The sequence below is a fragment of the Ovis aries genome, chromosome 11 (assembly GCF_016772045.2).
Source record: "Ovis aries strain OAR_USU_Benz2616 breed Rambouillet chromosome 11, ARS-UI_Ramb_v3.0, whole genome shotgun sequence".
Lineage (NCBI taxonomy): Eukaryota > Metazoa > Chordata > Mammalia > Artiodactyla > Bovidae > Ovis > Ovis aries.
In genome coordinates, this window is record NC_056064.1 from 11,000,237 (window position 1) to 11,015,322 (window position 15,086).

Sequence of the window (15,086 nt, forward strand, 5' to 3'; positions counted from 1 at the left end):
TAGAAAATTCCATGGACAGAGAAGCCTGGCAGTCTACAGTTCATAGGGTCGCGAAGAATTGGACAAGACTGAGTGACTGAGCGCCCTTGCATACATAACTAATTAAAGATAATAGGAAAAAGCCCGACAATTTAAAAATAAATTTTCTCTAAAGTCATTGCTTGATCTTTTTTTGACATACACAATTAAGGCTCCCAACTAAATGCTAATTTGCCTGCCTTATTTTGGTATAACTCTAATACTGACATACTTATATTCTAGGTTTGGGTTGGCACCATTGGGTCAGGGCCCAAGGGTCGCAATCTCTGTGCTACCTTCCAGCACACGGAAACATTTGAATTCCAGGATGAAGTGGGAGCTCTTTTGTTATCTGTGTGCCAGACTGTTAGCCAAGGAATTTTGTGTTTCCTGCCATCTTATAAGGTAAGGGAATATTTTTGTTTACTTTTGCCTTTGAATAATCATATGGTATTACCATGATAAGCTTCCTAGGATCAGCTGCAACAGAGTAATTACAGTTTTTTAAGCATCATATGTTATTTTGCTTTTTATTGGATAAGATACTGCCTGCTTATTCTGTCACTGTTTTACTTGGATGTCCAAAAGACTGAAAGTGTTCAAGTTTTTTAGTGGGCTGTTTTTGTATATGTGATTTTTATTCCTTGGGGCAACTTGATATTTTCTGATTAAAGGAAAAAGGATCATTATTTTTCACTTTGATAAACTAGACTATTTGAAAATTTCAAAATATGAATTTAAAATATGATTTTCTTTAATGCCCATCTAAAAAGATGTATTTGGCTAGGAAAAAAAACGGTTTTTCTTGTTTTTAGAGTCATTCTGAGTTTTAATATTTTCAGGAGTTCAATTGAGTTATATAGTATATTTTAGTCCTCCTAATACTCAAAGCATTAAAACCACATATAATTTCCTGAGAGTATTATCATACTTTGTGAAAATCTAAGCTAAATTTCAGTGTAGAGGTGGTGTTCCCTTTTCTTTTTTCATAGGAAGTTATTATACATATAAGGACAGTAGTGTAATATACTTGAATGACAGTTTTGATACCTTTCGCTCTTCTGTTGTCTTTCCCTCTCTATACATACTGCTATGGTCTGATGTGTCCCCCCAGATTTCATATGTTGAAATCCTAGCCCCCAAAGATAATGACATTTGGAAGTGGAGTCTTTGAGAGATGCTTAAGGCATGGTGATATAGTCCTCATGAATAGAATTAATGACTTAAAAAGAAGCTCCAGCGAGATTTCTTGTCCTTTCTACCATGTGAGGTCACAGTGAGAAGGTGCCACCGTGAACCAGGAAGAGGGCCTTCACCAAACATGACTATGCTGGTGCCTTGATTTTGTACTTTACAGCAATCAGAACTGTGATAAATTTCTGTTGTTTATAAGCTACTCGATTCCTGACATTTTGTTATAGTAGCTGGAATGGGACTAAGACACATACTTTGTTACCCAAAGGTACAGTAAATACTGTAGATAAACTGAAGGAATTACTCTCAGGAGAAATTGAATCAGATAGGTTTCTTTTTTTTTTTCCCAAGATATCTAAAAATGAAATGGACATAAACATATTGAAAATTCTTATTACAAAGCAATATTTATTACAGAGTGTGAACATCTATCCCAGAAGTTATGTGAAGGAAAACTAATACTTAAGCCTGGAACTAAGGAGAAGCAAGCACATTAAGAAAGCTTTTAAATTAACACAACAATGTAAATCAACTATGCTTTAATAAAATTTTAAAGAAATAAAACCTTTTTATATTTTCCAGTCACAATCACAAAAAGTAAGCCTGGAAATGCCCAGTTAAGTTAATGAACAATTTCACTTTTTGTTAGTCTTCAACAAAGTTTTTAATTACTGATTCAATTTTAATAGCTTTTAATGTCTTCAGATTTTCTGTTTCTTTATGATTCAGTTTGTAGATTGTTTGTTTCTTAGAATCCATCCATTTTATCTAGGTTATCCAGTTTCTTACCTTATCTTAGTTTTAGGTTGTTTGCTTTTCTTTTTCTTACTCCTTCAGGTGTAATAGTAGGTTTACTGGTTTAAAATCTTTGTTTTTTTCAAGTGTGTGATTACAGCTATAAATTTTCCTCTTAGCAGTGCTTTTTTTGTGTCCCGTAAATTTTGTGTTTTCATTATCATATTTGTAAGATATTTTCTAGTTTCTGTTGTGAGTTCTTCTTTGACCTATTGATTGTTTAAGAATTGTGTTGTTTGGGTTCCTTATATTTGTGAATTTTCTAGCTTTCTTTTTATTATTTATTACTACTTTTAGTCCATTGTGATTAGAAAAGATATTTTATATGATTTCAGTCTTTTAAATTTTAGTATGACTTGTTTTGTGGACTAGTGTGTGGTCTCTCCTGGAAAATACACCTCGTGCATTTGGAGAAAATGTGTATTCTGTTGTTGGGTGGTGTTCTATATATGTCTGTTAGGTCCAGTTGGTTTACAGTGTTCAGATTCTCTATTTCATTGTTTATCTCTGTCCAGTTCATATTCATTATTGGAAGTGAAAAATTGAAATCTCTGTTACTGTAGGATTAGCAGTTTCTCCCTTCAACTCTGTCATTGTTTGCTTCATATGTCTTGGGAGTTCTGGGTTTGGTTTTTGTTTACAGTTGTTATACGTTCTTCATGAATTGACCCTTTTATCGATATGTAATATCCCTTGTCTCATAACAACTTTTGATATATTTGTCTCAAACTGGTAATGGCATCCTAACTTTCTTTTGGTTATTATTTGTATGGAATCTCTTTTTCCATCCTTTCATTTTTGACCTCCACATCTTTAAATCTGAAGTGAATCTCTTTCTGTTTTGAGGTATAAGTTTATAGTATTATGTTAGTTTCAGGTATATAGCACAGTGTGTTTTTTGCAAATTATATTCCATTATAAGTTATTACAAGATGTTGGGTATAATTCCTAGTTCTATGTTGCTTATCCATTTTATTTATAGTGGTGTGAACCTGTCAATAAACTCAATCGATTGTTATCAACATATAGTTGGATCACTTATTTTTATAATCCATTCTGCTATATCTGCTTTTTGATGGGAGAGTTTAATTCACTTACTTTTAAATTAATAAATGATAAGAACATACTTTTTTTTCTGACTGTGGAACTGACTGTGGCTCAGATCATGAACTCCTTATTGACAATTCAGACTTAAAGAAACTAGGGAAAACCACTAGAAATTCAGGTATGACCTAAACAAATCCCTTACGATTATACAGAGGAAGTAACAAATAGATTCAGGGATTAGATCTGATAAGCAGAGTGCCTGAAGATCTATGAACAGAGGTTCTTGACATTGTACAAGAGGCAGTGATCAAGACCATCCCCATGAAAAAGAAATGCAAAAACAAAATGGTTGTTGGAGGAGGCCTTACAAATAGCTATGAAGAGAAACTGAAAGGCAAGGACAAAAGAAAAGATATACCTATTTGAATGCAGAGTTCCACAGAATAGCAAGGAGAGATAAGAAACCCTTCCTCAGTGATCAATGCAAAGAAATAGAGGAAAACAATAGAAGAGGAAAGACTAGAGATCTTTTCAAGAAAATTGGAGATACCAAGAGAACTTTTCATGCAAAGACAGGCACAATAAAGGACAGAAATGGTATGGACCTAACAGAAGATATTAAGAAGAGTTGGCAAGAATACACAAAAGAACTATACAAAAGAGATCTTCATGACTTAGATAATCACAATGGTGTGATCACTCACCTAGAGCCAGACAACCTGGAATGTGAAGTCAAGTGGGCCTTAGGAAGCATCCCTATGAACAAAGCTAGTGGAGGTGATAGAATTCCAGATGAGCTATTTCCAATCCTAAAAGATGATGCTGTGAAAATGCTGCACTCAATATGCCAGCAACTTTGGAAAACTCAGCAGTGGCCACAGGACTGGAAAAGGTCAGTTATCATTCCAATCCCAAAGAAAGGCAATGCCAAAGAATGCTCAAACAAACACACAGTTGCACTCATCTCACATGCTAGTGAAGTAATGCTCAAAATTCTCCAAGCCAGGCTTCAGCAATACGTGAACCGTGAACTTCCAGATGTTCAAGCTGGATTTAAAAAAGGCAGAGGAGTTCAGTTCAGTTCAGCCGCTCAGTCTTGTCCAACTCTTTGAGACCTCATGAATTGCAGCATGCCACGCATCCCTGTCCATCACCATCTCCTGGAGTTCAGTCAAACTCACGTCCATCGAGTCGGTGATGCCATCCGGCCATCTCATCCTCTGTCGTACCCTTTTCCTCCTGCCCCCAATCCCTCCCAGCGTCAGAGTCTTTTCCAATGAGTCAGCTCTTTGCACAAGGTGGCCAAAGTACTGAAGTTTCAGCTTTAGCATCATTCCTTCCAAAGAACACCCAGGGTTGATCTCCTTTAGAATGGACTGGTTGGATCTCCTTGCAGTCCAAGGGACTCTCAAGAGTCTTCTCCAACACCACAGTTCAAAAGCATCAATTCTTCGGTCTCAGCCTTCTTCACAGTCCAACTCTCGCATCCATACATGACCACTGAAAAAACCATAGCCTTGACTAGACAGACATTTGTTGGTAAAGTAATGTCTCTGCTTTTCAATATGCTGTCTAGGTTGGTCATAACTTTTCTTCCAAGGAGTAAGAGTCTTTTAATTTCATGGGTACAGTCACCATCTGCAGTGATTTTGGAGCCCAGAAAAATAAAGTCTGATGCTGTTTCCACTGTTTCCCCATCTATTTCCCATGAAGTGATGGGACCAGATGCCATGATCGTCATTTTCTGAATGTTGAGCTTTAAGCCAACTTTTCACTCTCCTCTTTCACTTTCATCAAGAGGCTTTTTAGTTCCTCTTCACTTTCTGCCATAAAAGTGGTATCATCTGCATATCTGAGGTTATTGATATTTCTCCCAGCAATCTTGATTCCAGCTTGTGCTTCTTCCAGCCCAGCATTTCTCATGATGTACTCTGCATAGAAGTTAAATAAGCAGGGTGATAATATGCAGCCTTGACATACTCCTTTTTCTATTTGGAACCAATCTGTTATTCCATGTCCAGTTCTAACTGTTGCTTCCTGACCTGCTTATAGGTTTCTCAAGAGGCAGGTCAGGTGGTATCAGGTGGTCTGGTATTCCTATCTCTTTCAGAATTTTCCACAGTTTATTGTGATCTACACAGTCAAAGGCTTTGGCATAGTCAATAAAGCAGAAATAGATGTTTTTCTGGAAGTCTCTTGATTTTTCCATGATCCAGCGGATGTTGGACATTTGATCTCTGGTTCCTCTGCCTTTTCTAAAACCAGCTTGAACATTTGGAAGTTCACAGTTCACGTATTGCTGAAGCCTGGCTTGGAGAATTTTGAGCATTACTTTACTAGCGTGTGAGATGAGTGCAATTGTGTGGTAGTTTGTACATTCTTTGGCACTGCCTTTCTTTGGGATTGGAATGGAAACTGACCCTTTCCGGTCCTGTGGCCACTGCTGAGTTTTCCAAATTTTCTGGCATATTAAGTGCAGCACTTTAACAGCATCATCTTTGAGGATTTGAAATAGCTCAACTGGAATTCCATCACTTCCACTAGCTTTATTCATAGGGATGCTTCCTAAGGCCCACTTGACTTCACATTCCAGGATGTCTGGCTCTAGAGGAGTGATCATACCATCGTGATTATCCGGGTCGTGAAGCTCTGTTTTGTACAGTTCTTCTGTGTATTCTTGCCACCTCTTCTTAATATCTTCTGCTTCTGTTAGTTCTATACCATTTCTGTCCTTTATCGAGCCCATCCTTGCATGAAATGTACCCTTGGTATCTCTAACTTTCTTGAGAGCTCTAGTCTTTCCCATTCGTTGTTTTCCTCGATTTCTTTGCATTGATCGTTGAGGAAGACTTTCTTATCTCTTCTCGCTATTCTTTGGAACTCTGCATTCAGATGCTTGTATCTTTCCTTTTCTCCTTTGCTTTTTGCTTCTCTTCTTTTCACAGCTATTTGTAAGGCCTCCTTAGACAGCCATTTTGCTTTTTTGTATTTCTTTTCCATGGGGATGGTCTTGATCCCTGTCTTCTATACAGTGTCACGAACCTCCATCCATAGTTCAACAGGCACTTTATCTATCAGATCTAGTCCCTTAAATCTATTTCTCACTTCCGCTGTATAATCATAAGGGATTTCATTTAGGTCATCCCTGAATGGTCTAGTGGTTTTCCCTGCTTTCTTCCATTTAAGTCTGAATGTGGCAATAAGGAGTTCATGATCTGAGCCACAGTCAGCTCCTGGTCTTGTTTTTGCTGACTGTATAGAGCTTCTCCATCTTTGGATGCAAAGAAGATAATCTGATTTTGGTGTTGACCATCTGGTGATGTCCATGTGTAGAGTCTTCTCTTGTGTTGTTGGAAGGGGGTGTTATGACCAGTGCGTTCTCTTGGCAAAACTCTATTAGCCTTTGCCCTGCTTCATTCCATATTCCAAGGCCAAATTTGCCTGTTACTCCATGTGTTTCTTGACTTCCTACTTTTGCATTCCAGTCCCCTATAATGAAAAGGACATCTCTTTTGGGTGTTAGTTCTAAAAGGTCTTGTAGGTCTTCATAGAACCATTCAACATCAGCTTCTTCAGCGTTACTGATTGGGGCATAGACTTGGATTACTGTAATATTGAATTGTTTGCCCTGGAGATGAACAGAGATCATTCTGTCGTTTTTGAGATTGCATCCAAGTACTGCATTTCAGACTCTTTTGTTGACCATGATGGCTACTCCATTTCTTCTGAGGGATTCCTGCTCGCAGTAGCAGATACAATGGTCATCTGAGTTAAATTCACCCATTCCAGTCCATTTTAGTTCGCTGATTCCTAGAATGTCGACGTTCACTCTTGCCCTGTCCTGTTTGACCACTTCTAATTTGCCTTGATTCATGGACCTCTTTAATTAATGAATAATATGTCTGTATATACAGCATTAAGATCAGAATGGTATTAACATCTAATATTATGGCATAATGGACATAATTGATAAAATACGGTTTTGTTTTATAGATGTATAACATATCTAAATATATGTTAAAACATATCTAAATATAATGACATTGTGAACAACTTCTATGAAAACATCAATAGCTATGACGATAAATCAACTGAAGTTTATAGGCATTAGCCCTTTTTATTTTTTTGATACTTTATCATTAATAAGCTGCTAGGGCCAGGGCTTCCCCAGTGACTCAGCAGTAAATTCGCGGGCAACGCAGGAGATGCAGGTTTGACTCCTGGGTCGGGAAGGTCCCTTGGAGTTGGAAATGGGAACCTACTCCAGTATTCTTGCCTGGAAAATCCCATGGACATAGGAGCCTGCTAGGGTACAGTCCATGGGGTTGCAAAGAGCAGGACATGACTGAGCACACACACATGCTATTGATTTTTCTGAGATACATAAGATCCATAGTTTAGTGTATATTTACCATTGTTTAGTGTATATTTATCTTGTCTTGTAACAATAAAAAAAAAATCTCAAAAATGACAATTGTAATCTGGCTTCCTAGTAAAAGTACATTTTCTAAATAAATGAAAATTTAAGTAAAATTTTTAAAGTGTTGGCTTTATTATAATAAACATTGCATAATTAGATGTTACTTTGATAGAATTTTAATACCATATAATTATACCATATGGTTGTAAAAAGATCCACAATCTATGAGTTGTTGCAGGTTTTTTTTCCGTGTGATTAACATACTAAAAATGTATTTATCATGAGATATGAAACTAAAGACATAAAAAAGTTTGAAAGTTTAATGTCTTACTGAGAGTAATTCAGTTCAGTTCATTCGCTCTGTCGTGTCTGACTCTTTGCGACCCCATGTACTGCAGCATGCCTTGCTTCCATGTCCATCACCAACTCCTGGAGCTTGCTCAACCTTATGTCCATCAAGTTGGTGATGCCATCCAACCATCTCAGTCTCTGTCATCCTCTTCTCTTCCTGTCTTCAATCTTTTCCAGCATCAGAATCTTTTCCAGTGAGTCAGTTCTTCACATCAGGTGGCCAAAGTATTGGAGTTTCAGCTTCAGCATCAGTCCTTCAGTGAATATTCAGGACTGATTTACTTGAGGATGGACTGGTTTGATCTCCTTGCTGTCCAAGGGGCTCTTACTTCTTTATAAATAAAAAATATATTTAAAACAAATCCAGTGAAGAATCAATATTCTGGCACAGAGGAGAAAAGTTTTGTTAATTTATAGTATTTAGATAGTTCCTACTATCTAATTACTCATTTTGAGTCCTGTTGCATTTTATTAAATCTTAAATTTTTGAAAATTCAGAAGCCTTCAGATTGTTTTTCCTTTATTAAAATTTTTTCTTAGTCTCAGATGGAGCTTCCTTTCCATTTTTATAGAGAAACCTTTTGTTTGAGATATAATTCCCATACCCTTTTTTACAAGGGTACAATTCTGTGGGTTTTAGTACATTTACAAAGTTATACAACCATCACCACTGTCTAATTTCAGAACAATTTCTCCACCCCTTAAAGAAAGCTCTTATCCAGTAGCAGCTACTTCCCATTCCTACCTCCCTGTAACTTGTAACCACTAATCTACTTTCTGTTTCTGTTGATTTTCCTTTTCCAGATGTTTCATGTGAATGAAGTCATACAATATGTGGCTTTTACGTGTGACTTAGCATAATATTTTAGCATGTAGTTGGATCATTCCGCTGATCTCTGCCTCTTAATGAGTGTTTGCTCCATTTAAATTTAATGTAATTATGGGGCTTCCCTGGGTAAAGATTCTGGTAAAGAATCTGCCTGCAGTGCAGGAGACCTGGGTCTGATCCCTGGGTCAGGAAGATCCCCTGGAAAAGGAAATGGCAACCCACTCTAGTATTCTTGCCTGGAGAATTTCGTGGACAGAGGAGCCTGGTGGGCTACAATCCATGGGATCTCAAAGAGTCAAACACAGCTAAGCTACTAACACACACACATTGATAAGATCGTTCTTACATTTGTGACTTTACTGTTTGTTTTCTGTATGTTACGTTTCCCTCCTCCTATTCCTCCACTGGGACTGCCCCTGTGACTCATTGGTAAAGAATCCTCCTGCAACACAGGAGCCTCAGGAGACATGGGTTCAATTTCTGGGTTGGGGAGATTCCTCTGGAGAGTTCCATGTACAGAGGCGCCTGGCAAGCTACAATCCATGGGGTTGCAAAGAGTTGGACGTGACTGAAGGGACTTGGCATGCACTCATTTCTCCATTACTACCTTTTCTGTTAAATATATATTTTCTAATGTGCCATTTAAATTTTTCTAGTATGACCTTTTAATTCCCTTAGTGTGTTAATTGCTCAGTTGTGTCTGACTTTTTGCAACCTCATGGACTGTAGCCCACCAGGCTCCTCTGTCCTAGGGATTTCCCAGGCAAGAATACCGGAGTGAGTAGACACTGCCAACCCAGGGATTGAACTCAGGTCTCCTGCATTGCAGGCAGATTCTTTACCATCTGAGCCATCAGGGTTAACTGATTTTAATGGTGGCTCAGATGGTAAAGAATGTGCCTGCCATGCAAGAGACCTGGGTCAGGAAGACCCCCTGGAGAAGTGAATGGCTACCCACTCCAGTATTATTGCCTGGAGGCAATATGGACAGAGGAGCTTGGTTGACTACTGTTCATGGGGTCGCAAAGAGTTGGACATGACTGAGTGACTAACACTTTAATTCCTTAGCATTTCTTTTACTGTATATTTTTGAGTCATCTTCTCAATGGTTGTCCTGGGAATTAAAATAAACAGTTTATAAACTGTAGTTTGAATTGGTACTAATATAATTTCAATAGCATGTGAAGACTTTGATCTTTTTAAGTTCTACTTTCTTTGTGCTGTTATTGTCATAAGATCATGTGTTTATACACTGTTGCCCGTCAAAACAGATTTATAATTATTGCTTTATACATTTGTCTTTTAAATGAGACAAGAGACAAAAATTTACAAACTATATTTATACTGCCTTTTTATATTTACCTATGTTACTATCTTCACCAGTACTCTTTAATTCTTTGTGTAGATTTTTAGTTACTGTCTGGTGTCCCTAAACACTCATTCTTTTATTATTTAATTAATTTTTGGTTGCCCTGGGTGTTCATTTCTTCACGTGGACTTTTCTCTAGTTGCAGAGAACTGGGGCTACTCTATAGTTGTTGTGTGCGGGCTTCGCATTGCGGTGGCTTCTCTTAGAGAGCGCAGGCTTTAGGGCACCCAGGCTTCAGTAGCTGCAGCATGGAGGCTCAGTAGTTGTGGTGTGTGGGCTTCATTGCTCTGCAGCATGTGGAATCTCCCTGGACCAGGGTTCGAACCTGTGTCCCCTGCATTGACAGGTGGATTCTTATCCACTGCACTGCCTGGAAAGTCACCTAAACACTCATTCTTAAGTAGTCTGCCCTGCAGCTCTCTCAGTTGTAGTCCATTGTCATTATCCTGGGGCCCTGTTGATGTGATGGTAAGGTGTTGGGAACCGGGAAGCATCATCTAATTTTTCAGTTAAGTCTCAGTCTTTTAGTGGCCCTGTGTCCCTGGACTGTATCCTTTCCATATGTTTCTCAGCTCTTTATTCATTTCCTTAGATAAGATAGGAAGTCCAGCGGGAGCTGAAGTTTGGGTAAATTTCCTTTCCCCCAGTTTGGATAAGGCTCTGGCAGTCTTTTCCCTTTACTGGGAGACTGGCCTGAGTTATGGAGAATGCTTTGAGTGTATTCGAAATGGCTTGTTTTCTCCTCTGTCTGTCAGAAAGGAGAGGGTTTTTCTTTACTCTTTACTGTGAAAACCTTGGTAGGGGATTGTTTCTGGAGATAATAACTACAAAAATTTGGGGACTCCCTAAGGATGTGGTCTCTAGGAGTTTCTCACTATTACACTGGTATACACTATGCCTTCAGCAATTTGTCAAAATTATCTTTTAAGCATTCCTGCCAATAATGGTTTTAGTGTCCTCCTCTTCCAGTAAGCAGTTCTCAGTCTATGATTCTCAGTATTTACTGTCTCTCCAGTTTTTAGGATAGCAATTTGTCTTATGACCTTAGTTCTCTGATGTGTCCAAGTCATTGATTTTCAGTTTCTTCAGCTTTTTTCTTAGTGTAAGATGGGTGTGATGACTTGTGAGTTCTTTACATTGGAGCTGGAAGTAGAAGTCCTAATTTTATCTTTGAAAATGTATTTTCAGCTGAATTTCAGAATGGAGATATAATTCACCTAAAAGACAAACCCAACAAATTGTAAGTGTCTTTGCATCTTTGTCGACTGTTACACATTACAATGGCTAAAGTCATTGAATGTCCTCTCTTTTGCATTTTGAAGGGGTTTGACATTGGACTTGCAGAAGACATGAGAGCTGACATTTGAATTTATTTTGAGGGGAAATTTGGGACATACAAATTTAAGTTTTCAAATCACATTGCAGTGGTAAATAATTTTTTCCTGTATGTCTAGATAATTGCAATCCATGATTTGTTTAAAACTTTACTCTTTCACTGAAAGAAAAAGAATTTCCTTTTATTACAAACTACAATATTTGTGTAAGGATGAAAGTGGAAAAGTCATTCTAGATCCACCCCCCCACCCCACTTCTTTCAGAGCCTTCTGAAGTAACTAAATATTGTAATAGATTCATGAAGAGTACCATTCCTCCACTAAGATCAACTTGATTTAGACTCTCTATTGTCATTTAACTGGTGGCACCACTGCCTTAGAACTCTCTGAGAGATCATTTTTATGGATAGAAGAGTTTTTAAACTATTTTTATAGATAGAAAAGTTTCCGTTAATTTTGAAAAGTGACTCTCTGGTGCCAAAGTAGCAACTTGGACCTTTATATTTGTACATTGCAGAGTCTGATTTTCTTTTACATTTTTATGGGTAAAAACCATTTTCCCTGAGGGAACATTTTGCATTCACCACTGAATGTCGGATAAGGAATAAAATGCAAAATGTTTCAGTCTCTAGTTACAATTTTTGTCAATATTGTTTAGTAGTAAATGTGTATGTTGAGAAGTTTGTAATGCTACTAGTTTGATGTTCCTGATTTTTAAGTTGTACTACATTTAAAGGAGAAACCAGATTGTTCCATGTAAAACGTTTTTCTGTTTTCTTATTTAGACCCTTGATATGTCAGTAGATTATGGATTTGCCTTATTGTGAGTGATCAACTGATTCTTTTTAAGGAATGTCGGTCGGACACGACTGAGCGACTTCACTTTCACTTTTCACTTTCATGCATTGGAGAAGGAGATGGCAGCCCACTCCAGTGTTCTTGCCTGGAGAATCCCAGGGATGGGGGAACCTGGTGGGCTGCCGTCTATGGGGTTGCAGAGTCAGAAAAGACTGACGTGACTTAGCAGTAGCAGCAGCAGGGAGGTTGTACGTCACTGAGAACTAAGGAGTAGTACTTAAGAACTTCTGTTCTTTTTTATTCATTCATTTGTTTATTTCATTATTGTGTTCATTTAACAAACATTTATTGGGCACATATTACATTCTGGGTAGAAAATTCACATAACTTGGACAAGGTCATATGTTTAGTGAAGGGACTTGCCTGAGAACTCTTGATTTTCTAGTCTAATGCTGTCTTCATAATAGTATTTCTAGAGTTTGATATTTGAAATATAGTTGATCTGGTAAGTATTAATTTAATCCAGTTTTTATTTAGGGCAATATATACATGTATTCAAATACCTACATATTGGTATATTTCAGTATTTATATTTACTTTGCACATTTGGCTCTGCTTGTAAGCTAAACTATTATTGTTAGGGAGATACTATAAGAGGAGTAGAAAAACTGCTTTAATGAGTAAGTGATCCAGTATTCTGAAAAATAAAGTAATTAGAAAGTAGTTGTTTCAATAACAATTTTTGTTGCTTTGTTTTGTCTTATATGCACATATAGAATCATTTATCAGTTCAGTTCAGTTACTTAGTTATGTGTGACTCTTTGTGACCCCATGGACTGCAGCATGCCAGGCTTCCCTGTGCATCACCAACTCCCTGAGTTCACTCAAACTCAAGTCTAAAACTCATGTCATTTATACCCTTTGTCTATAAATAACATGCATAGATCTAGTTCCAAAAAAGCCTTATGAAAATATATTGGTTATATCTATATCTGATTCACTTTGCTATACACCAGAAACTGGCAGAAGTTAAGACTGAGCTAGAGTCAAGGATGGCCAAGTAACCTATTTGGCAGAGGATCAACTAATAGATCTAGAAACTGCATTCATTCCAACTACTTTTGCATCCCTCACTCCCCAACATTGGTTCTATATTTTCCATGGATAAAAGCATAATTAAAGAAAGCATTTTGGGGGAAATAATAGGCAAATTGGTTGAATTTAACTTATTAATTTATTGCACGTTTCTGTACTAAAGCAATTATTTGAACTTGGTATGGGCTAGACAAAGTCCCAGCAAATTTGGAAAACTCAGCAGTGGCTGCAGGGCTAGAAAAGGTCAGTTTTCATTCATCCCTAAGAAAGGCAATGCCAAAGAATGTTCATTTAGTTCAATTCGGTTCAGTCCCTCAGTCGTGTCTGACTCTTTCAGACCCCATGAATCACAGCACGCCAGGCCTCCCTGTCCATCACCAACTCCCTGAGTTCATTCAAACTCAAGTCCATTGAGTCAGTGATGCCATCCAGCCATCTCATCCTCTGTCGTCCCCTTCTCCTTCCGCCCCCGATCCCTCCCAACATCACGGTCTTTTACAATGAGTCAACTCTTCGCATGAGGTGGCAAAAATATTGGAGTTTCAGCTTTAGCATCGGTCCTTCCAATGAACACTGATCTCCTTTAGGATGGACTGGTTGGATCTTTTTGCAGTCCAAGGGACTCTCAAGAGTCTTCTCCAACACCACAGTTCAAAAGCATCAATTCGTCGGTGCTCAGCTTTCTTCACATCCAGCTCTCACATCCATACAAAAATGTACATACGACCATACAATTGCACTCATCTCACACGCTAGCAAAGTAATGCTCAAAATTCTCCAAGTCTGGCTTCAGCAATACGTGAACTGTGAACTTCCAGATTTTCAAGCTGTATCTAGAAAAGGCAGAGAAACCAGAGATCAAATTGCTAACATCCACTGGATCAGAGAAAAAGCAAGAGAATTCCAGAAAAACATCTACTTCTGCTTCATTTACTACGCTAAAGCCTTTGACTATGTGGATCACAACAAACTGTGGAAAATTCAAGAGACGGAAATACCAGCCTCCTGAGAAGTCTGTATGCAGGTCAAGAAACAACATTTAGAACCAGACATGGAAGAACAGACTGGTTCTAAATTGGGAAAGGAGTACGTCAGGCTGTATATTCAGCCTGCTTATTGAACTTATATGCAGAGTACATCATGCAAAATGCCAGGCTGGATGAAGCACAAGTTGGAATCAAGATTGTCAGGAGAAATATCAATAACCTCAGATATACAAATGACACCACCCTTTCGGCAGAAAGCAAAGAGGACCTAAAGAGCGAGCCTCTTGATGAAAGTGAAAGAGGAGAGTGAAAAAGCTGACTTAAAACTCAGCCTTCAGAAAATGAAGATCATGGCATTCGGTCCCATCACTTCATGACAAATGGTTGGGGGAACAATGGAAACAATGATAGACTATTTTTTGGGGTCTCCAAAATCACTGAAAATGGTGAATGCAGCCATGAAATTAAAAGATGCTTACTCTTTGGAAAAAAGGCTATGACAAACCTAGACAGCATATTAAAAAGCAGAGACATTACTTTGCTGACAATGGTCCGTCTAGTGAAAGCTATGATTTTTCCAGTACTCATGTATGGATGTGAGAGCTAAGAAAGCTGAGGGCAAAAGAGCTGATGCTTTTGAACTGTGGTATTGGAGAAGACTATTAAGAGTAACTTGGACTGCAAGGAGAGCCAACCTGTCCATCCTCAAGGATATCAGTCCTGAATATTCATTGGAAGAACTGATGTTGAAGCTGAAACTCCAGTACTTTGGCCACCTGATGCAAGAGCTGATTCATTAGAAAAGACCCTGATGCTGGGAAAGATTGAAGGTGGGAGGAGAAGGAGACGA

At 38.1% G+C, this 15,086-nt stretch overlaps 1 protein-coding gene across 1 annotated transcript in view; it reads left to right on the forward strand.

The window, feature by feature from the left end:
* Positions 1 to 15,086, forward strand: part of BRIP1 (BRCA1 interacting helicase 1) — a 184,866-nt gene that overhangs the window by 85,302 nt on the left and 84,478 nt on the right. Inside the window, exon 14 of the mRNA XM_012185233.4 lies at positions 262 to 423. Within this exon, the coding sequence (XP_012040623.1) occupies positions 262 to 423 (162 nt within the window). The remainder of the gene's footprint in view (positions 1 to 261; positions 424 to 15,086) is intronic.